Source organism: Centroberyx gerrardi, chromosome 14 (assembly GCF_048128805.1).
Source record: "Centroberyx gerrardi isolate f3 chromosome 14, fCenGer3.hap1.cur.20231027, whole genome shotgun sequence".
NCBI lineage: Eukaryota > Metazoa > Chordata > Actinopteri > Beryciformes > Berycidae > Centroberyx > Centroberyx gerrardi.
The window spans coordinates 6,085,548-6,109,074 of NC_136010.1; the positions used below are offsets into that span (position 1 = coordinate 6,085,548).

General features: G+C 42.5%; 1 protein-coding gene across 2 annotated transcripts in view; it reads left to right on the plus strand.

Annotated features, from left to right (window-relative positions):
- Positions 1–2,517: 2,517 nt before the first annotated feature.
- The window catches only part of prkar2aa (protein kinase, cAMP-dependent, regulatory, type II, alpha A), a 53,007-nt gene continuing 31,997 nt past the window's right edge, over positions 2,518–23,527 (plus strand). The window contains exons 1-2 of one of the 2 annotated variants that reach the window (XM_071906816.2): positions 2,518–3,151; positions 4,067–4,350. In XM_071906816.2, the coding sequence (XP_071762917.1) occupies positions 4,104–4,350 (247 nt within the window). In that variant the 5' untranslated portion in view covers positions 2,518–3,151; positions 4,067–4,103. The remainder of the gene's footprint in view (positions 3,152–4,066; positions 4,351–23,527) is intronic. The other variant, XM_071906817.2, reaches the window with a different exon arrangement.

The window sequence follows — 23,527 nt, forward strand, 5'->3', positions numbered from 1 at the left end:
TAGCCCACTACTACACTTCATGTTCATGTTCCCATAAGTCCTGTGGGAAATCTCACCGCAGAAAAAAAAAAAAATGCACTCCCAGGTGGATACAGAGGCAAAAGAGTTGTATTGCAGCCAATTCACATGTTCATACAGCGGTGGGTTTGTTCTCAGCGAGGGAGAACATGCAGTTTCACAAGCCAGACAATCTCAGCAGTGCGATAGACTCCAATGTTGATGATGATGATGATGATGATGACGATGACGACTATGGTTGTGGTTCTAGTGATTGTAATGATGATGATTATGATGTTTCCATGTATATTTTTTATTACATTGAAAATATCCTCTTAAGATCATTTCACAAATATTACTTAAACAATAATATCTGTTGGATTATCATCTTCAGCTTATGTACACTACCAGTCAAAAGTTTGGACACACCACATTTTTATTTATTTTTACTATTTTCCACATTTTAGAATAATAGTAAAGACATCAAAACTATGAAATAACACAAATGGAATTATGCAGTGACCAAAAAGGTGTTAAACAAATCAAAACTATCTTATATTTTAGATTCTTTAAAGTAGCCCCCCTTTGCCTTGATGGAAAGGCAAAGGCTTTGGAAAGAAATTCATACATAGGATCAACTTCACTATTTACATTTGTCTAAGAAACAAATTTCAAGCATTTAAGCAGAAGCCTTTAGATCAGAATGGCTTTAAGAGAATGAAAAACATAGTACATTCAATCAGGTGGGTCCAGACTTTTGACTGGTAGTGTATAGGTAGAAATGGTTTGTTTTGAGTTGTTTACATCCTGGAAATTTTGAGAGAATCACTCCATCATTTTGACATTTTGATCATTTTTTTTTTTTTTTTAAGATCATTTGGGCATTTTTACCTTTATTTTTGATAGGTGAAAGTAGAGAGACCGGAAACATTGGGAAAGAGAGAGGGGGATGTCATGTGACAAAGGTCCTGAGCCGGATTCAAACCCAGGACATCGCGGTTACATGGTACCTTAGACCACTAAGCCACCAGGATGCCCCATTTTGATCCATCTCTGATACCCAAAATTTCTGATCACCACTTTGGTTTGGATTTGGTTGCAAGAGCAAAAACCTGGATGTAAAAACCGTTCTCTTCTCTATGTATGTTTCATTTCCAGTATTTCTCCTCCCAGCAGAGGGAGCCTCAAGGCCTGTTTTGATTCTGTGTTTGCTGGAAACAGAGACCTAAGCCAATCAGAAACCGCTTCGAGGAATTAAATCCGGGCTCGCTGTGGCCATGGCAACGGCTTTACCTCTGTGACAGTGAGGTGAGGGAGGGCAAGGGGAGAGAGGGGAGGCTGGAGTATATTACATGGTCTGGGCTGGTTGTTCAGCAAACCTCTCAGAATGGGTTTCTGTATAGATCCAGCATCACTAACCTGCCTCCTCTCTCATGGCCTCATTTCTGCAGGGAAAACTGATTCTAGATCTGCGTTCAGATAAGAGGGAAAGCCACGCAGTCAGCCGATGTGAGCTGTAGAGGGTTAAGTGAAGATTTGACCCATAAGCTCAGGGGATAAGGGAGAGAGTGCTGTCTTGACTGAACAGGCCTGTGCAGAGTCTGGAGAGTCTGCCATCGAGGAAGAAAGGCAGCAAGGAAGGAAGGGAGGGAGGGAGCGAAGGAGGGAGGCAGGGTGTGAGGAAGAAAATGAGTAAGCAATAAGGCAGGTAGGAAGGAAGGAAAGTAAAAGGAAAGAAGGATGATGTGAGATGAGATGATGAAATAAATATTCATTTAAATAGAAATGTGTTGTGCAACTCAATGCCTCAAGGAAGGAAGGGAGGAAGGGGGGAAGGAGGGAAGGAAGGACAGACAGATTAAGATGTGTCATCCTCTGAAATCATGAACATATTCAGTCACACTCAAGGAATAACGCACTAACACACTAAAGGTGTTAAACTGACTAGTTTCTGAGGTTAAAGCTCAACAAAGTTGTGTGTTTTCCTTTTGTATTACTTGTCCTTAGTAGTGTGCAACTATTTACTTTCATCATATCAGATCCCAGTTGTATTTTCATTTAAAACATCCCAGGGATTGCAGCTCTTGGCACTGGGAGCATAAATACCAGTGTTTTAAATCATGCAAAATTTTAGAAAGCACATTGTTCTGACACATAAAAGCTCCATCATCTTAAAAACATATGTTCTCTGCGCAGTGCCCTTTATAATTCCAGACTGGCTGGTTGTAATTTGCTCTAGATGTAAAGATAAGTCCACATTTCTAGATCTCTACCAATTCGACGAGGCAGTTTGGGTGGGTGTGGTGCTTTGCTGAGTCTACTGATATGGTTCCGCCTTTAATCCCGCCTATATTTCCATAACTATACCCAATTGGCTGTGGTGTGCCAAGAGTCAATTCTGTTTGGCGGAGCAGCCTGTCAATCAATGTCAAATTCGTAACGTACACTCAGTAACCACGCCCCCGGAGAGACCTCACTCACGCCTGCTCGTGCCAGCGATTCATCTGTGCGTGTGGATCTGTAGAGTCCCTCGCCGGGAGGCAGGAAACGCGTTTCTAACCAATCTTTTTTTTAGCCAACTCCCGTCATAAGTTGTCAAACTGCTGAAATAGCTTTTTCGTTGGTAATTCGGGTTTGAGTTAACGGATTTAGGTCGGTGGTTCGGTTCGGTGGGTTGCAAGGCTATAAACGCCGGGCTTGTGATTTGTCAGCTGGCTGCAACTGACGTGTGTCTTATCGTGGAGAGTGGAGTCGCTAGGCAGTTGCAAAGAAAACAGGCAGTTGCTAACAAGTAGTTAGCAAGTCAGCTAGTTAGCTAGCCAGCTAGCCAGCTCTCTCTACTGCCATAACAAGTCCCACCCTCCCCAGTGCGTGGACGTCGTAAGAGGCTGCAGCGGAGAAGTCGAGTGCTTTTTTCAGTTTAGCCAGCATCGCTGTATAGCTGGCTGGGGCTAGCTAAAATTGACTACTAAACGTTAGCTAGATAACGCTAACGTCAAATTGTTGGGTTTACATCGGATAAGTGTCTTTGGAGGGATACGGTCGCTACACTGGCAAGGAGACGGGCTAAAAAGAAGAGGCGAAATAAAAGAGAACAGGGAAGACACCGAGAAGGAGGGGACTGGCTAGTTTAGCCGGGGAGACAGATTCGCACGTAAGTGACACACAGTTGCTAGTTAGCTTACCGAAACGGCTTACCGGTCCTGTACTACTTGCTTTGCGTGCATAGCAACGTTTATCCAGCTAGCCACTTATCTGTGGCTTAGCTCCCACTGACAGTCCGCCATACTAAAGCTAACGGTAAAGGTTTCCTTGAAGGTGGTACACTAGCTAGCAAGATAGCTAATGCCTAATGAGGTAAAAGTGAACCACCATTGCATTGGAATCGCAGGTCCACTACATTTGTTAGAGTCATGTCTTGATAGCTAGATAGGTAAGCTTAGGTCAAGTGTCTAACCTATCTATCTCTGGATTGCATAGCGCAGTAAACCATCAAGGTGTCATGAACTAGCTAATTCTGCTCTCAAGGGTTAACGGTAGCCACTTAGCTAGCTAGTTACATAGCCGGCCAACCACCCAAGTTGACAGCTCAGTTTCTGACGATACCTAACCGCAACATTACTGAAACCCGGCTAACGTTGTTGGTTATCTTTCTTCCCATTGCTAGCGTTAGGCCCATATCATTCCACACAGACGGGTGTTGCTGTGGGAACTGTGTGTTCCGTGGCTCAGCGCTAGATAAATTGGCCGCTCAGTGACAATGTCACACAGCAACAGTACCTTTCTAATCAACCACAGCCTAGTAACCGTTCACTTGTCAAACTTGATGGCCATTGCTTTGGCTACCTGAACTGCCCGCTTGCAATCTAGCTGCCTTGCATAGCTGTCATCAGCCACACACACTTAACAGGCCACACACATGTACACAATGTACTGGCACAGAGAAAGTCAAAGTCAGCTGGCCAAATCAACAATTAGGCTATCCATAACAACATCACAGCCCAATACTCAAACACAAGTATGACTCAATACCCAAACAAATTCTGAATCATCTCCTCTCCCTCTGTAGATAGATAGCAATCGCCGCCACCGAGTCACACACAGCCATGAGTATCGAGATACCGGTGGGGTTGACAGAACTGCTGCAAGGCTACACTGTGGAGGTGCTGCGACAAAGGCCGTCAGACCTGGTGGATTTTGCGGTACAGTATTTCACCCGCTTGCGGGACACCAGAAGTCAGGATGGGGCCGGCGCCGGCAGCAAGCCGGGGAAAGGAGTGATGTTTGACGGGGAGCCGATGCAGACAGAGTCCAATGGAGACGATGATGAAGATGATGATTCTGACTTTGAGCGTAAGTTGATGTTGAGGTGTTATGATGGTCAACTGCAGTGGTGATGGTGTTTGTGTGTGTGTGTGTGTGTGTGCAGAGAGTGAGGAAGTGCAAGGGGAAAGGGTGAACGAGAGTGTGTGTGTGTGTGTGAGGAAGAGGGAGAGAGAAAATGAGTGAAGGCGAGGCCTGAAGCCTTGTCACTGATATAGTCAGAATCTCTCATCTCTTCTTGATAAACTAGAAGAGACAGTGAGATTTCTCAAAGTGTGAGGTGTGTGACACCTGCCATATTTGCATACACACATTGCACTTGAGCTCAGAAAATCCCATCGAGCAGACAGTTCAGCAAGGCAGCCTTCATCTGCCACTCCAATCTAGGCCTTCATCATCCACATTTTATGTCTGCCTGTTTGACTTCAGTAGCCCCTAAAATAGTCTTTAATGGGTCTTAAATTGAACTATTAAGATTCAAGGCCTTAAGAGGCTGCAGATACAGTTAAACATAGCTTTTCACTCTTAAATAATTTCAGAGATCTTAAAAACACTGAACTTTTGCCGCGCAGCTTCTGTAGTGAGATTTCAACGCAGGCCAGGCAGACCTTCATTATGATTGCTTTTCCACTTTTTTCAATTGAAATTAGTCTTAAATTACATTTTAACTGGTACTGAAAAAGTCTTAAGTTTAGCTTGCTGAAACCTGCAGATGCACTGAATATTTGTCAGGTTTGTTAAAACAACAGTCGTAGTAGTTGTAATTGTAGTGAAGTATGCTGCTGTTTAACCTTACTTTTTCCCTGAACTGTGTGGTTGAAGATGCAGTACTCCAGGTAGGAAAGGTCACAGTCAAGCAAAATGTTAAAATGACCATCAGCAAAGAATGTGTCTTTACCACTGATTTTACAGTGATGCATTAATGACAGTGCTACCATCTTGGCAGCATATGCCCTGAAAATTAAATCCATGCTAACAGAAAAATTTAAAAAGGAGCAGATGTACAACTTGAGATTCAAAGTAGGGATGAGCATTTTTAAAAAATGATTTTCATCGTCATACTTCTATGACTTTATTTATTTTAATTCAATGTGTGTGTATATATGTGCATATATGTATGTATATATATATATATGTATATATATGTATGTGTGTGTGTGATATATATATATATATACATAGACAGAGACACATTTTTTGTTGTTTTGGCTCTGTACTTGAGCACATTGGATTTGAAATTAAACAATGACTAAGAGGTTCAAGTGCAGACTGTCAGCTTTAATTTGAGGGTATTTACATCCGTATCACATGACCCATGTAGTGATTAAAGCCCTACGGACTGCACTGTAAATTTAGGAACAGATGTACTGTAGAGCTCCTGCTGTAGAGCCCCAGCTGAGAAGGTCCTACACATGTTACCTTTAGCAACAGAGATGCCATGCCTCTTTCACATCGCTCCCCTTTGTTTGTCAGGCAGGCAGAAGATGTAAGCCACTCCATAGCTCAGCGCGGCTCTGCTCCGAGCTGCTGAGAGCAGCGTGACCTAGATCAGATCAGTGTGCCGTGGAGCCAGGGGCTGTTACCTCGTGAATGGAGGTTCTGTGTTTTCTCAATGAGGAGATCCACCATGATGAGCTCTGTATCTATCTTAGGCCTATCTTGTGAAATCTAATGATGCACGGGCAACATTTTTTGAGGCAGCGACAGGCAATTTGCAGGTAAATTATGACTGGACTGCAAAATTTCTCTGCTCTACCAGCCGCTTTGGCAGATAGCAAGGTATTGTTTAGAAGTCCTGTTTGATTCTAAAGATTTAGTTGGCTGGTAAAATACCAGGAATTGGAATCTACCAGCCACTGTGGATTTCCTGCACGGATGATGTCCCCTAGTATTTTTTGTTGTTAAACTTAAGTTCTGTTTTGACTAATTAGCCTAATCATATTTATCATGTCCCATACGCAAATGCCGATTCCTGCTGAAAGCACTATTGACCAACCTTTTAGATTCAGACAAGTTGGCTTGGAGAGTAGGAAGAGGATTACAGTTTCTGTTTCTACGCTCACACAAGTGGGGTTTTGGCTGCTGTCAAACAGCTGTGACCTCAGCTGCAGGGGCAATGTGCGTGTGTGCGCGTGTGTTTGTGTGCTGTGTGTGTGTGTGCGTGCTCGTCAAAGCAAACAGATGTGTTATGACTCGATTTCACACCCGTTCAAATTCCAGCCTGGTGACGACATGAAGCCACTCTTACTAGTACATTCTGATCAGCAATCAGTTGTGGAGCATTTTCCACACCTCATGCAAGTTAGCGTTGAGGAGAGTTAGCTGATTTTAGGCAAGCGCTCCGAGGGGAAGCTTCTCCCTGGAAGCAGTGGGTCACACACATGACATCCATGACATTAAATTACCCAGCCAGGCCAGTGTACACTGCCCCCAGGGGAGATAGATACTGTATGGGAACAGCACAAGCCTGTATAATGAAAGACATCATGTGCTGTTGGCCTGACCAATGCTTTAGCCTATAGATACACAGGATGCTACACTGCTGTTACGCTCCTAAACTAGTTACAGGCTATGTTGTGTAGAAAACAGCAAAACGTGGGATTACAAAATAGGGATGGATATTTTAAATTACTTTCACAGGTGATTTCTTTCATGTGCTGCTAAATTTCAAATGAAACAGCTCACGTGCTCCTTGATAGGGATTGTCGTCATAGAGCCCTCATTTATAATATTTCCCGGTTCAAGTTCATATTATTGCCACACAGCCGGGCCCGGTGGCATTGGTTTCAACGCAGATGCAAAGCTGTTTGACCTTTGCAGCGTGGAACAAACTGCAGCACGTAACATATTATCGTTATAATACTAGGACCGCTAATACCACAATGTATCTACAAAGTGGCCTAGTTGGACTTGTCAGCAGCAGAGTCATAAATGTTTGTAACACACTATCAAAGGCATTTTATGGCACACAGGACAAATTCTAATCTCTGTGTGCAACTGAAAGGGAAGCAAATGAGAGAAATGTGTGATCATGTGTATGAGAATTTTAGTGCCATGAATAAGTAAGTGAGGCATGACTACCTGTTTTACTTTAGAAGTTTATATACCTTTTCAGCAGAAGACTCAAGAGAAATTAATTCTCTTACCATGGGACCCAGGCTGGTGAAAACATATCGCTGCTCTTGTGATGTGGCGACCCATCAGAAGTAGGCCAGTGACTCATTTTGGGTTTTGACCCATAGATTAAGAAACTTGGCTATAGTGAAATACTGTATTGAGTTTTGCAGTCTAGAACAGGTCTCTGTAAGGAGAGGACGGTTTGCTGGACCCAGGATTAAAACCGCATTTGTTAGAAAGGCTAGAGGTAATTACGGTGAAGTGCCTGTTGTATATAACATGAGCAGGATTTGTACCTGCAATTCAAGTGACTGTAATCACAGTAATTATTAAAAAAAAAAATCTTTACATGCTCTTTTATCTGCGTTTTATTAGGCTACTTGCAGTTATGGTTATTCATCAGTGTGCCCTTAACCTTTTATTTGCGCTTGCAGGAAATGGCTCTGGATGAGTGTGTCTGCTAAACGCCTAAAATGTAAATGAACTAGATAGCTGTTACTTAATGTATTCCCATGGCTGGTACAGTATACTCTTAACAACATGACGTTATATTGCTACCTTTTCGCAAAACACCTGCAGTCTAAATCCACAGCAGGATCACTACACAGGCTTAAGCTGCTTAACAAAAGGAGATATTGTTTTGAGTACAAACTGTTGTACCTCCATCATGTAAAGAGATGTTGGGCCCAGAGTTTTTTGAGTAATCTCTCTGTGTTGGTGTTGAGCCTGTGTTGAAAATTAGCATTTTAACATATTTCTAAATCAGAACTGTTTTATTGAACAGTCACTAAGACTAAAGCAGGGACCGCTGCTACAAAATTGAAGGAGAACTGCAGGACTAAACTGAGTGTACTAAATGTCAGGATCACCTGCTCTTTCCTTAAAAAGAGCAGGCTCAAGTCACTTGAGCCATGAAGTGGGAGGGTGTAGATGAGCGGGAGCACACAGATTGTGGGGGTGCAATGCAATATTAGGTCCTTCTCATATTGTGCATGTGTTTTTGGAGTTGGCCTCTGTCTACTGTCAGTCCGGCAGTGTTTTTTTCACTGAGTGAAGCAAGACTGTATGAATGGACGGCTCTATGACTGATGAAATGAGTGGGGCATTTTATTAAAAGATGGATGGAGGGACAGATGAGTCCCAGGGATGATAATAGAAGAGAAATAAATGTGTTTTTATAAGAGAGACAGGGGGGATAAAGCAGGGACTATTTGAGAGAGCGAGGGAGGGAAGAGAGAGAGTCTTTGAGAAAGGAAGAATGGCTCTTGCTAACTCTCAGCGACTCTAATAGAACATAACAAAGCTTTGTAGCCAGACGACGGAGTCACCTGGATACACAACAGACTCTAGGCTTGGTTCTTATTCATCCTTCACAGCACAGGTCTTACCATATAAATGAATGGAATCGTCTAACCTTATTTGTCAGGGCACATTTGAAGGTTTTGCATCAAAAACACTGTAATCTGTTTGGGGATTTCTTTTTCTTCCTGAATGCCATCAGTCAATATTCCAAAAGCATAGATGTGTTGTGTTGATTATTCATAAACACAACTATTTTGAAAGGGGATGGCTCATAACATCAACATAACAAGTTTCCCAGATGGTGGGTTTTTCGTCCCCATGAAATGAACTCCCATTACTTTTACTAGCTGGAAAACACAGTATCTTTCGTGGTGACCTCTTGCTGCACTAGTAGGCGTAAATTTCTAACCAATAAAACCATTAGATTTGTGAACAATCTCGCCCCTCCACACCCCTCCCATCAAATAAAACTGCCTTTCTCTCCTTGACTCATATTACTTTGGTTTAGACTTTTGAATGATCCCTCTCTGTGTTATGTCCCGCCTCAACATCCTGTTTCAACATTTCATGGGGTCTTTAACACAAATTATGATGTATGAGGCCCATGGCTTGGTACATACAACCAAACCAAATATAAACCCAAAACCTTTTGACAGGTGGTTCATAACCTAAAGGCTGTGATACATCATTTAAGGCAACATAGAAGCAATCATGTCTATATCATTACTATTTCAATAACAATAAAGAGTATTATTGGTTTTATTAAAAGCATTTTACCAATGCATGTATCTGAAAAGTTTTCTTCTTAGTTGGATATAGGTTATACACAGGAATCTTAAAAAAGGTGAAAACAGATTGCTAACTAAAGAGCAAAAGATGGTGTAGCACCCTATAAAGCAAATTTATGCATTCTGGGAATTATCAGCACCATTGGAATGCATCATTGACCAATGAGATTGCATGGTTAATATAACCCGTTGTATAATAACTTATAAGGTATAATATCAGCTAATCCACATGGATTTGATCTCTGTTGCCAAATCCTAATATTGAAGGCAATATTGCCTTTCTTTCATTCAAATTGTTACCCACATGCCATCAGCCTTTACAGCCTCATATGAGAGGCACTTTGTACCATAGAGAAAATGTAGGGAACTTTTTTCTCCTGTTTCATAACATTACTTTGAAATACCAGTTACACCCACTGAGCAGTGGCGGAATGAATTTGCAGATCAATCTTGTCTTGATGATTTATCAGTTTTGAGAAACCAGTTTGGTTGCCAGCCACCACCACCAGTAATATGACAGAAATCCAATGGCATGCACTGGCTGACGCACTCTCAATAAAGCAATGTGTTTGTGTGTGGAGCGGACAATCGTTTTTGTTGTTGTTTGAACCCGGGGTTAATGCAGCTTGGGGCATGATCACACGCACAGTTAGTGAAATTCTGTCTCTCTGACCTCTGACCCCTGACCCCCTCTCTCGCCGACTTCTGTCTCTCACTGACACCTCCCTCGCTCTATCCCTCCCTTTCTCCACCTTTCTCGCTTATTCTGTTTCTTCCTCCCTGACTCCCTCTCTCTTCCCCCGTCTTTATGCCCCACTGCTCTGTCTGTCTTTCTCTCTCTCTGTCTCTGTCTCTCTCTCTCTCTTCCTATGATCTCCCTTTAACCTTTCCAGGATGTCAGTGATTCTCTGCAACCTGGTGGTCACTCATTCCTCCCCAGGCTCCTGCTACAAATGTTGAGTTGTTAGGTCAGGATGCCTGACTGTTGCCTACAACAGGCGGCAGATGGGCAGAGAGAGAGAGCTATACTTATACTTTAACATTTTATCTGTTCTATACTTATAGGCTATATTCTCATTTTATCCTATTCTCTTCTGATTCATTTTTTGTGGTTCGTTATCCAATTTCCCTATCCTGCAATATTTTTGTGTTCCATGTTGCTGTGTGCCATTTTCTCTCAGTTGTGTTTGATAAATAGATGGTATAGTGACTGCCTATAGGCGCTGGCAATTAGTGCAAGCAGGCAGAGCTGAGATGTCCATACTCATTATCCCGCAGGGGCTGTGTGTGTGTGTGTGCGCGCGCGCTTGTGTGAACGAATTAAAGAGAGAGGGAGCGCATGCGTGCAGCAATGCCTGTCTCTGAGTGTGTACGTACTTGTGTGTCTGTGTGTGTGTGTGTGGCTGGTCCCCGTGCGGTGTTGTGCAACAGGTGACCTGATTAGCAGGCTGCAGAGTGTGTGTCCACTGTGCTTTTAGCCTGCAGGCAAATCTAATGCTGCCCAGCGTCCCTGCTGAGACCCGCCTCACCGGCTGACTGACAGGGCTGAGTGGAAAAGCCCTCGGATGGCTCATACTACTCAGTCTGGCTGTCTGCCTGGTTTAGTACCTGTCTGTCCACCTGTCTTGTCTGTTTAGTCGAAGTCCTGCCTGTCTGTCTCTCTGCCTGCCTTTTTTTTGTACCACCTTTTTAAATGGAAATGTCCTGGGATGGCTAACACTGCTCAGTCTGACTCTCTGCCTGGTTGTATGTCTACCTGTCTGTCTGTTAATTGTCTGTTTTTCTGGCTTTCTCGCTTTATCTGTCTCTTTGTGTCCCTCTTTTTCTTTTTGCTCTGTCTGTTCATTGGAGTACCTGTTGACCTGTTGTTGTGTTTGTACCTGTTGACTCACCTCCCGATTTGACCAACGGCTGTCCTTTGCCTTTCTTTTTTTTATTTTTAAATATATTTTTGGGGCATTTTTGCCTTTATTTGATAGTCTATAGTGAAGAAAGACAGGAAAGATTGGAGAGAGAGAGAGGGGATGACATGCTGGATTCAAACCCGGGACATCGCGGTTACATGGTATGCGCCTTAGACCACTGAGCCACCAGGACGCCCCCCCTCCTTTTCCTTTCTTGTTTTTCTGATTCTGTATCTTAAAGTCTCTATGTAGCCTATCTGCATATTTCTCTACCTATCTATCTGTCTACCTTTTTGGCCACCTCTCTCTTTGTCTTTTGGGTCTGTTTCTGTATCTTTCTGTCTGTCGGCATATTTCTGTACTTGACTGTTTGTCGTCCAGCTACTTTGTCTACTTGTTATCTCTCTCTGTCTGTGTCAGTTTATGGAAACGGGGCCCAGGCTAGAAACTGTAAGTAGTGATGGTTAGAAACACGCTGGGTAGTGTGCAGCTTAGTTACTGGAGATGTTGCTAAAAGAACTTGAAACGGTACAATATGGGAATTTAGGAAATGTTTTTTCAACTCTTAGGTCACAAGGCATACGCAGGAGCAATTTCAAATCATGTGCAAATGAGGAATTGGAAGTGTGTAAACCTACAGACTTATACGGCCTATACTGTCTGTTCTCATGTAAAGCAAAGTCTCTGTATCCACTAGGTTTTCTGGTTGACAACAGGATGCAAACAGAACAGGCTGTTTTGTTTATTTGTTATTTGGATCTCATTCGGATGCCATAGTGACAAGCTGGTCTTCCTGGTCACCATATATCGCAAGAGTACAGAGAGAGACAGAGTGCAGGAAGGAGAGAAAGAAAGGGAAAAAACAGCGGGAAAGAGGCTGACTCAAAGAAGGAATAGATTGATCAAAATGGAAAAAAATTGCCTAAAAGGAGAGGAGAGAGACAGACCATGGGAAAAGGAGGAGAAAAAAAAGAGGAGGCAGTGACGGGGCAGTCTGTTGCTCAGCGTGGTTGGCCTGCTTGTACTAATAGACATCATTTGAACTTTGGTACTTCCTCATTCCCTGTCCCCAAGCCGTCTCCAGTGGCACTGCAGAAAAATGAGGAAATGTGGGGGGGAAAGGAAAGGCCCTTAGCCACTGGCAATACATCCTCCTCCCTCACTTCTGTTTGGAGTTCACACGCCCCCTCTCTCTCTCTCTTTCTTTCTCTCAGGCTAGTAATGTTCATCCACTGCATGACAAAATCCATCTGGAGCCTTCACTATCATACCACCCCTTGAACCAGTTAAAGTTCTGATTGACTATGAACATAATTTCACTGAATGGCTATAATCCAATCCATTTCGCTAATTCCACAAACCTCCTCCCCCATGAGGTCGGGATTAGAGAGGTTGTGCTGTAGCCTTTCTCTCTGCGTGTAATGATTGTGAAATTTGAAATTAAATGCTTCAATATTGCCAAACTCGACAATTATACATTTTAGAAATTAATAAAAATGCATTATATGATTCTACACAATTAATTGCGCAGCCCTATTAAAAAAAGCCCTGAGCTTTTCCTGTCCTAGCACACTTGTGCGAACCTGCAAATATGTTTTCATTACCGCTGAGCAGAATGATAGCTTGGCTCTTAAGATTTGTAGTATATTTGCTTTATTAGACTATATATGTAGAGAGAGACCAGGAAGATGGGAGAGAGGAATGGCATGTGACGAAGGACAAAACCAGATTCAGACTCTTAATGCCTATCAAGTATGTCGTTGCTGCTAAAAACCTTGTATCCAAAATGTCAACTTTTCAGGAACTAAGAAAAACAGCCTAGTTTTTTGCTTGATGACAATGCATTTTTGAGTTAATCCAGAAGGGCTTTGAAAGGGTTTTATGAGACCAAGAGGACAGAGAATTTTCTCAACCCATACGGGGAACATGTAATCCTTCAGTTGACATGAAAACAGTCACCAAAATTGGAGTTACAAGGTTTTTACAAGACAGCAGCGATGCGCGATATGTCCGCAGGCCTGTTATGGTGACTTGGACTGTACAAAACTTCCTTGGGCTGCACAATTAATTGTGTAATATCATACTGTATATCACAATTGCCATTTTCAGCAGTTAATAATCCTACAACTCACCCAAACGGGAACATTTCATTTCAGTTTATTGCACTTAGAATGTCTGCTGTAGTCAAGATGATGCCAGAAGTGTGCTGAAATAAATTTGTTCTTCAAATCGTCAGGAGTAATAATCATGATCACAATGTCTAGGAGAATAATTGGGATTATCATTTTAGCCATAATTGTGCAGCCCTAACTATTTCTGGGCATAGTCTTTAACAGATGATCTCTCTTATCTTACTTCAACAAGCCTATGGCGCTGTGATTGAGTTGCCAATACAGCTGTACTGAATGTTATGCACAGTTTAGCCCTTGTTCAACTTGGTTCAGCTTGTTTTAGTGAAGAAACTACGCTTTCAGTACTACATTCAAAGGAAGATCCGCAACTTTGATGTTTTTGTGTAAAACATGAGGCAGCAAAGTGTTGTGCATCAAAGCCTTGTACAAGTGAAGGATGTTTAAAGGGAAACACTGGGTGACCGTGGACCCTAACTGACCCCCGCTCCTTTTTTTTTTTGACAGAGGGAGAAGGACAGGAGGGAGTGAAAGAGAGAGGGACAGTGACTGGGGGAAAGAGAGATGGCGATGGGGAGAGGGAGGGATGTTCAGCGGGTCACAGTGGACGGATTTCATTAGACCTCTGTTCCATTTTTTTTTTCCTTCCTCTGCGTAATGAGAGAGAGGGGAAAGGAGGGAGCACAGGGGCAAAGGGAGGAGAAAGAGAGGACAAAGTTAGGGGGAGAGAGATGGAAGGTGAATGAGGAGAGAGAGAAAATGATGGTGAAAGAAAGAGAGAAGAAACATTAAAAGGGAATGAGACCAAGAGAGAGGGGGAGTGCTGGCCTGAGAGAGGTTGAATTACAGAGGATGTGGGAATTGGTCGTCCTGCGATCAATGCGGTGACAGGCTCCACATTCGTCACTGTGGGCTGTAATAAGGACCTCAGGAGTTTAGGATACTGGGTCCTCTGAGAAGCAAATGACATCTTGTATGGTCTGTGATGCAAGTTTGTCCTTTAGCATGTGGTTACAAGTAGGGATGCACCGATGCCACTTTTTCAATGCCGATACCGATTACGAGTATGAAAGTTTAAGTATCAGCCGATACTGAGTACCGATCCGATCCATTACTTTTACTGAACAGTGCAGGCTTACTTCCTTAGTTTGGGGTCAATGGACAAAATTATTGAGATAAAATCCTTGTTTTTCCCACTGTTTGAGAAATACAGGCTTCTATGTGCCACAAATGCATAAAATCAAGACAGTTTGCTTTTATTTCTTACATGTTACTCATGGCTTTCAGTATCAGATTTTAGTCTTGGGTAAAATCTCCGATACCGATATTCCATTTTAGCCTGGTATCGGCACCCATACCGATACCAGTATCGGTATCAGTGCATCCCTAGTTATAAGGCTTGGGCTGATATTCGATAATATAAAATATCACAATATTTCGTGAATATGGCCGTGACACCATGTCTTGCTTTGATTACAATTGTGCCAACTTTTAAACTTATAAACCTATTATCTACTAGTGGTAGGATAGTAAAATGTGGGTTCCCTTTTCCACAATCAGCCTGTTTTCATGGAAATAGCAGGAATGAACAAATTACCCCAAATTACCATTGTTTCCTCCAATGCTTGAATAGTAAGATCAAATTATTAGGCTATTAATAATAGTTGTTGTTATTATTAATAGCTACTTTAGAAGAAATGAAATAAAATACCCCCCAAAAAATGAAAACAAACCCCGGGAAAAAAATATAATACGCCCACTGCCCCACTCCCCACCTGGAAAACGCCAGTAATATTGTGTATCGCGATATTTTGCCGGGACAGCATCGCAAAATTAATTTTGGATATCGCCCAACCCTAGTGGTCACAGGCAGGGCAGAAAACAAACTTTTTGTCCAGCTGGTTCACCTGTGGCTGGTAGAGTAGACAAACTTACCAGCCACAGTTTTTATTTGCCAGCATTTCCCAACCTGCCTACGTGAGATAAGAGTGTATGACCAAGGTTTTGGGGCTAGTGGGTTATTTGGCATTGCTTTTTTGCCATTTTCTGTAACCCTTGCGCAAGAAAAGCTTGTGTAAAGCAGGCTAGAGTAAGACATTCAAGTTGTCCTCCATTGTGGGGAGGTACATGGTCAAAGTGACAGAGTAAACAGACATGTCAAGGCTTTCTCTCTCTCTCACTCGGGCTCTCGCTCTTTCCCAGCAGCTTTTCTCTAACATCAGCCTTCAGACGCATTTAGATCTCTCTCACTCCAGAGTAGTAACCGGCAGATCTTTGTCTTTCATCTATCTATCTTTCTGCCTGTAATCATTCTTCTTTCTCAACCTGCTTTCTCTATCTATGTCAACCTATTCTTTTCCTGTGAACCTACTCTCTCCCTCCCTGTCCTCCCCTCCCCTCTCCCTCTCTCTGCATGTGTCGGTCTAGATTGTACAGGCCCAATCTCATTAGACAAGATGGCTTAGGGAGAGAAGGGGTTATTAGGACGGTTTAGCAGAACCGGCATTGGCACAGTGAGAGAGAGAGAGAGAGAGAGAGAGAGACAGAAGGGGAGGGTGATGGGGAGAGGGAGAAAATTAACGAGGCGGAGAAGTGAAGAGAAAGAGAAGGAAAGTATGAATGAGAAAGAGAGATTGAATGAGGGAGAAGGGGAGGGAGACTGGTATTTAGAGCCAACTCTAGCTACCAGCCAAATGCAGATAAATTTTGACTTTGGCTGCTAAGTTTCTCTACCCTCCCAGCCACTTTGCCAGGTAACCAGATATTTTTTAGAGGCCCTGTTCTATTGTAAAAAATATTTTTGGCTTGTGAATTTTGGAAACCAGTCACTGTGGCTGGTGGGAGAAATTAGTTTCTTGCCCTGCCTGTATACTAGGGATGGGACGATATATCGAAATTCAATATATCGCAATGGAAAAAAGTGACAATGCGTATCGTGGGACAGAAAAATGAATTGCGATATTAGCTACATTTTATTCTGCTGTAGTAATCGCAGATGAGACGGCTTGCCCATCACAATTTCACAAGCTCTCCATCGAAATTATATTATTTTCACTTTATAATGACATTTTTGTTTACTAGAAAGATTTGTGGCTCAGAAATAGCCTAAACAAATAGTTGTATCGAATATTGAACCCCATATTGCGTATCGAATCGTATCGTGAGATAAGCATATCGTCCCATCCCTACTTTATACCCACTGTATGTTAAAAGAAAAAAAAGAAATACTTCATAGACGGAGTGGAAGAGAGACATGCAGGCAGACAGGTGTGAGGGAGACTTCAGGTGGACAGGTTGGTAGCAGGTTTGCCGAACTGGCAGGCACCGAGAATGAAACTGTCAGTCAGTTAGTGACCCTGGCCAAGTGGGGTTATCCACCCTGACCGTCAGTAAAGGCAGAGTGCTGAATGAAACTTCCTATTCCCTTTAGTGTCAGCACAGCGAATCATGACCATGCATTGGATTTCTTTGTTAAGAGAAATGGGATTGATCAATTCCAATTCAGCAGGTTAGTTTAGCACTTCCTAGAAACCCAGCCCCAGCACCATGCTCAGTAGACTGGCCATGCTCAGCAGAAGATTAAAATTGGTTGGTTAAGTGCTTGGGAGAAATTTCTCCTGGGTATGGTATGCGTTACAAATGCCTTCCCAAGTTCCTGAGACTCAAGTAGGTTACAAGCTTAAAAATAGGGGGTCAAATTAGTTAGAATAGTCTACATCCCTGCAGTTTTGGGTCTTGGGGGATAAATCATATTGAACATATGGCTCCCTTGAGAACAAGTTGGAAAAACATTGGCCTACACCGCATTCTGGTGCTAATTGGCTTTAGCTCCCATGGAAAAATTAGAGTGGAAATGCATGTCCATTAATAAAAAGGGGGAAATGATTGTAGATTGTTGCACTTAGATAGAGCATTAACATTTTGACCCCTCCCTAGTAACAGTAGCCTTGAACAAGGGTGAGAAATTAACTTTTTTCTCCACTTGCTTGCAGTGGCAGGTGGATGCAAAAGTTCACCAGCTGCCAGCTAAAGAGATTTTTAGAATGGAAAAGAAATGGTGTTTGGTTTCCTGCCAAATTGTCTGTTCAGCTGTCTACTTTAATAGCCAAAGACCAGCATGTGACTGGTGGTTGTATCCCATCCTGCCTCAGACATGATCATACTGACTCGTATGTAGGGTATATTTTTTTAAGTTCTGTATAATTGTTGGGATTTCCTTCTTGGTTTTACATTACTTGATATAGTTAAAAGTGTTTCCCCTGCAAATATCGCAGTACATTGCATTTTAGAACACATGCTCAGTTCATATTTAGAACAAATTTTTCCCTGGAACAATTAACTGCATCGCAATAATCACCTTGGGAGGGGAAGTTTCTGGAATTAGCACAATGTTAAGATGAGAGAAAGGTTGTACTTGTTCTCACTTTATGTTTTGTAATGTGGGATGTGACTGGGCTATACATAGTTTAGTTTTCAACCTACCTTAAAGACAGGGATTGGCATGTTTTTGGTAACATACAGTAACATGGATAGTTTTCCATATCAAAGCATTTGGAGTCTCATTTTAATACTGTGTAGATTGCTGGTTTAACATGGTGTCCTAACCTTGTATCCTGTCAACATCACCATGGCCACCGCTGGCCTTGAAATTCCTCTCAGCCAATCACGGCCCGAGGTGACAGTGACAGGCAGTGTCCTCGCCTAATCGTGATTCAGATAAGCAAACTCGCGGGGTCACTGCTAGTTCACAGCCCTCCCCTCTTAACAAGTGTCTTTGATATCAGTATATTAGTATAGCCTTGATACGACTGTCTTTCATATCGCTGTCTTTGTATTGCAGCCCTGATAATGCCGTCTTTGTGTAACCCTCTTATTATTTATCTTCTTAAAGGGCAACTGCGCCATTTACAGTCTGTATGTCTAGGAAGAATAAAGTCATCACAGAGAGGAGGAGAGAGAAAGACAGGAAGAGAGAACGAAAGAGAGAGAGAGCACAAGTTGACCCTTGTTTGCCTTTGTTATTTAAGCTGTATATAGTTGCTAGGCATTCTGTTTAAATCCCCTTCCTTCCTTCCTCTACCAGCCTGTGTTACATGGATGTTAGCTAGCATGACATTTTAAAGTTAAGTCTGTTGTTCCACTGACACAAGCGCCTGGTGAGAAGTTATTATGTTAGGCTCTTGAGGTAACTCTTAAAACAGTTATAGGAACAGTCAAAATTAAATTTAAAGTAAGCTTGCCAGTCTGTTAGCATTATTTGCAGTCTTTATGGTACAGCAGATAGTACCCATTAGCTACAAGGTAAATGGTATTTCATTTAATGACTGAACTCTAAACACAGGCTTGAGAATGTGGAGGTTTGGAGTTCTTTTGTGACTGTAAATGGTCACGTAACGGGAGGCCAGATTGGCTTGTGTTTACGTTACACCCCAGTAGTTTGATGAGAGCATGTTGCTCTCTCCTACCCGCAGGCTGGCCGCTAATGTCTTTCTGCTGTTTGACGTTTTACCACACACAGGACCTCTGGAGGCCGGCTACTGGGCTGTACTGCTGTACTAATGCCATTCAGTTTCTAGCCCATGAGTTCGTAAACTTTTTCGCCCTGGGAACCAAAGTGAATAAATTGAGTGTCGCCCTGGGACGCAGGCTCGTGAAAACATATTGCTGCTCTTGTCATGCAGGGACTTGCCAGCTTTAGACCCACATTTTGGGTCCCAACCCAGGCTGATTGTTAATGTCTCTAAGCTTTTTCCTTTGCCACACGCAGGAGCTGCTGTAATTCTACTGTTCCAATACCATTTAAAGTCTCCAGGGCCTTGTTTCTGTGTTTTAATGAGCCTAGCTCCCGAGGCTAGAGACTGTACATTTTTCATCGCGCCCCAAGGCTGACAGTGTTGCAGAAAACCTACGCACCGGCTAATCTCATAAGCTTGGTGCCAGACGAGGTCAGGGAAGGGATTCCTGACATCCACATTCTGTTATGTCACATTCTACAGGTGGCAGCCAGCATTCCTCAGGTGAAAAGTCTGCGTCAGATCCCCTGCTTCCCTGTTCATTCACTCTCTGCCTCAGACTGATTCATATTACTCCACTATGATTCTATATTGTACAGGTTCCAATTAATACATGCTGGCACTGATCACAGACTGGATTCAGCACAGTGAACAGAACCTGAGAGAAGATGGGAACACTATCAAGGCCCCACACAACACATACTACACTTGCGTAGTATTGCGCCATTAGGGTATTTTCCCATTAAGAAACTGTAGCCTGATTTCTTTGAGTTGACAGTTCTGTGGCACATATCCTTCCAACAGTACATCAGTAGCACAAGTTCACATCGGACTGTGCGCCAGCTTTGACGCAAGCACTTAGCAGTCCACAAAGGTGGCCATTGCTTGCTAGTTCCTTTCACAAATGCGTTGCTTCCAAGAATTATTTTTTTTTTATTTTTTGGAGGAGGCAACTTGTCAATGAGAGAGACAAACGGCTTACTACTCCCTTGAGATAAAATGTCTGGGGAAATAAACAATGCAAAAACAAACTAGAGCATGGTTGTATATAGTAATAATAGTAGTAATTCATCCTAGCTACTACTGTTTTACAGTGTATTACAGTAGTTTACCTTGTTATAGTAGTTTACCTTGTTGTACCTTGTTATTTGAGAAACAGTAGTACACAAGTGTTTCCCCAGAACTGGTACACTATTTTGTAGAGTTTCTCATCAGATTTATGATTGTCCACTTGCATAAAAGCCACATTCATGATCGTAAATTCTTGTGAAAACCTTTTCTTTTTTTTTTGGACTGGTATCAGTACTGGAATCAAGACTTCAGTATCATGACAACATTCCTGGACACCAAGCATAGCAAACAATCTCTGAAAAATCTGCATGGCTACAGACACGTTTATCTTATTTGAAAACTAGGCCTAAAGCCTGTTTTATAAGAAGAATCTGGAATACTGTACTCTTCTGAACACACACTAAGCTCTGTAGTCCTCAGTGACTGCGACCTGACTTAGTTCATTCTTAGAACAGCACATCAACTTAAAGAAAGTGTAGCGGTCAGGGCAGGAATTAAGGGGGTTAAGTAGCTGCTAGTGAACTGGACTTAGACTAAAAGCTGTTAGTCTTGCTTTCATGCTGCACAGCTCAATTAAGTGGAGCATACTGAAGTTAAGTTAAGCATACTTTTGACCTGTCTGCATTTCGTTTTTGTCTTGTGGTGTACAGTGGTAAAATAATTTCAGATCAGTAAAGTAGGCACTAGTGCTACTTCTGCTTCTACTACTACAACTACTACTAACTGGCCTTTGTAGCTTAATGAGTAGAGCATAGTATTGACACTTTCATGGTCGGGCTGGATTTCCACAGAGACTAAAATATGTACGCACTCATGGTACTGTAAGATACTTTGGATTAAAGTGTCTACTAACTGGCAGTGTGTACTGCTATTACTGCTACTACTAAAGGATAAAACTCAGTCATCGCTGGACTGATGATCTCAACCTGTAGACTTTGTAACCAGCGGAATTTACAGTCTGAATATTGGAACAGCTTCAGTCACTCTGAATGACGACATGTGCAGCTTAACACAAGCAGGTATTCTGCTACCTCATTGTGATATAGCATCAATATCTCAGTGTGAAGTGACACAGGAGGCCCTGCCTTTTATATGCTGCATTCCACTTCCATTTGTTTGGCAGTGAATGGCATACAGTTTATAATTAAGCTACAAGATGCACACATGCAGATACATTACAGTGGCTGCACAGCTCTGTTTATTAGATTGCTTTGAAAATGTCTGACACGTTGTATAATGTGTCTAACTGGCAGTAATATTCTTGCTGTTATGGCCCAGCACTGCATCGGCTTTTACCAATACATAGGATCTGATTTAACTGTCCCTTGTGCCGTTAAACTATGCTAATCACCTACACAGAAACTGGGATTTCTCCTTTAAAGGAAAGGAGAGTGGATGCTAGCAGGTATGTCATTGTGGTTATCAAGTGGGCAAACCCCACCACACTGGACTGTCTGGGAAACACTAGACCGTGTAAAGTGCACTAAGACTCTGAATTTGAATTGTGTTTAATTCAATGTACGAATGAACAAGGAACTAATATACTTAACTAGAGAGTTTTTGTCCACCAGCCACAGCGACTGGTGCATTCCAAAATTCACCAACCACTTTAACTACTACACTGTACCAGCCAACTTCATTTATTTATTTACAAAATAGTACTGCCAAATGATAGTCGGTTAAGTGTCTGGTAGTTTTGACAAACTTGACGGCCACAGGCAAAATTTAACAGCATGTAAAATGGTGGCTGATGTTGATGTCCCGCTTTGCTTGTAACCTGTTGAATATAGAAGCAGGAGCACAGTCAGGTCAGATAAGTAGCAGCAGCAGGGCTGATGATGCTGTGAAAGGGTTAAAGCCAGTGCAGCTCTAAGCAGGACAGGGCCACTTCCTTTTAAGGACTTAAGTCTGCTGGAGAATGAGATAGAGGGGGAGAGAGAGAGGGTTAGATAGTGAGTGTGAGAGAGAGAGAGAGAGAGTCAGATACAGATAGAGTGAGAGAGAGAGAGAAGGATGGTGAGAGAGAGAGGTACTGATACATAAAGAGAGAGAGAAGCTGGGCAGAGCGTGAGAGTAATCTTGGTGGAGAGAGATGGGGAGAGAGGAAGCTCGATGACAGACAGAAAGAGGGAGGCGCAGGCTATGAGAGTTGAAAGAAATTGTTTTCTCAGTGGAGAGAAAGAGAGAGGCTCAACAAGAGAACAGAGAAAGATGCACAATGAGAAGAGACAATGAGAGAGAGCAAACAGACAAATATAAAAGAGAGGGGGGGGGCGAGGGAGGCTCTGCAAGGGAGACAGAAAGAGAGGGAGTAAGAGAGGAAAGCGAGAGAGCGGTTGCGTAGGAAAGGCGTTGTGCGAAGGGGGAAGGCAGTGTGACGGAGGAGAAGGAAGGGCGGATGAGATGGAGTGAAAAAATAGACAGAGAAAGCGGTTCATTAGAGAGACAAGCTATTATTTGACTAATCTCATGGACCCCTGCTATGCATCTGTCACATAGAGGAAACCCCCCACGTGTGTGTGTGTGTGTGCGCGTGGGTGTGCATTTTTGTGGTGCGGGTGTAACTGTATGTATATGCGTATGTTTATGTGTGTGTACATACAGTATAATTGTCCCCACCTCAGTGTTTGTGATGTCTTTTAACCACATATTTCCGTGTGTGTGCAACTTCTGTGTAATAAATTCAACATTGCGATGTTCTCTTCACCGCCATAAATCAGCGAGCCGGGAAACCGTACGTTTGGTATGGTGAACTAGCTAATTCAATCCATATGCATGTTCTCCTTGTGTTGACGCTCCATATATCATGCTTAGCTTCTGCTTGCTAGGTCAGCCATACATGTGTGTGTGTGTGTGTGTGTGTATTTCCACTTCTCTTATTAAGTTAAGCAGTAATACAAGAGAGGGAGTGCATGGTCTAACCTAGCTTGACTTCGAGTAAATCTCTACTATTGCATGACCCTACCAGTTAATCCTTTCAGCTGTCTATAAAGCAATGATGTTTGTCTTCAATTTGAACAATTTGGTGCAACTGAACGTCTTGCCTGCATACAAGTTCGTAGTAGGGATGGGACGATCTGCTTATCTCACAATATGATTCGATACGTGATATGGAGTTGAAGATTCAATACAAACCATATATACGAAATAAATGTTCAATGACAAAGTATGACTGTTGCAGAATTATGTTTATTTCTGAGCCACAAATCTTTCTAGCCCTGGCTTGCTAGAATGTAAACAACAATTTCCAAACGTCATTACAAAGAGCAAATAATAATTTGGATGGAGAGCTTGTGAAATTGTGATGGACAAGCTGTCTCATTTGTGATTACTACAGCAAAATAAAATGTAGCTAATATCGCGATTCTTTTTTCTGCCCCACG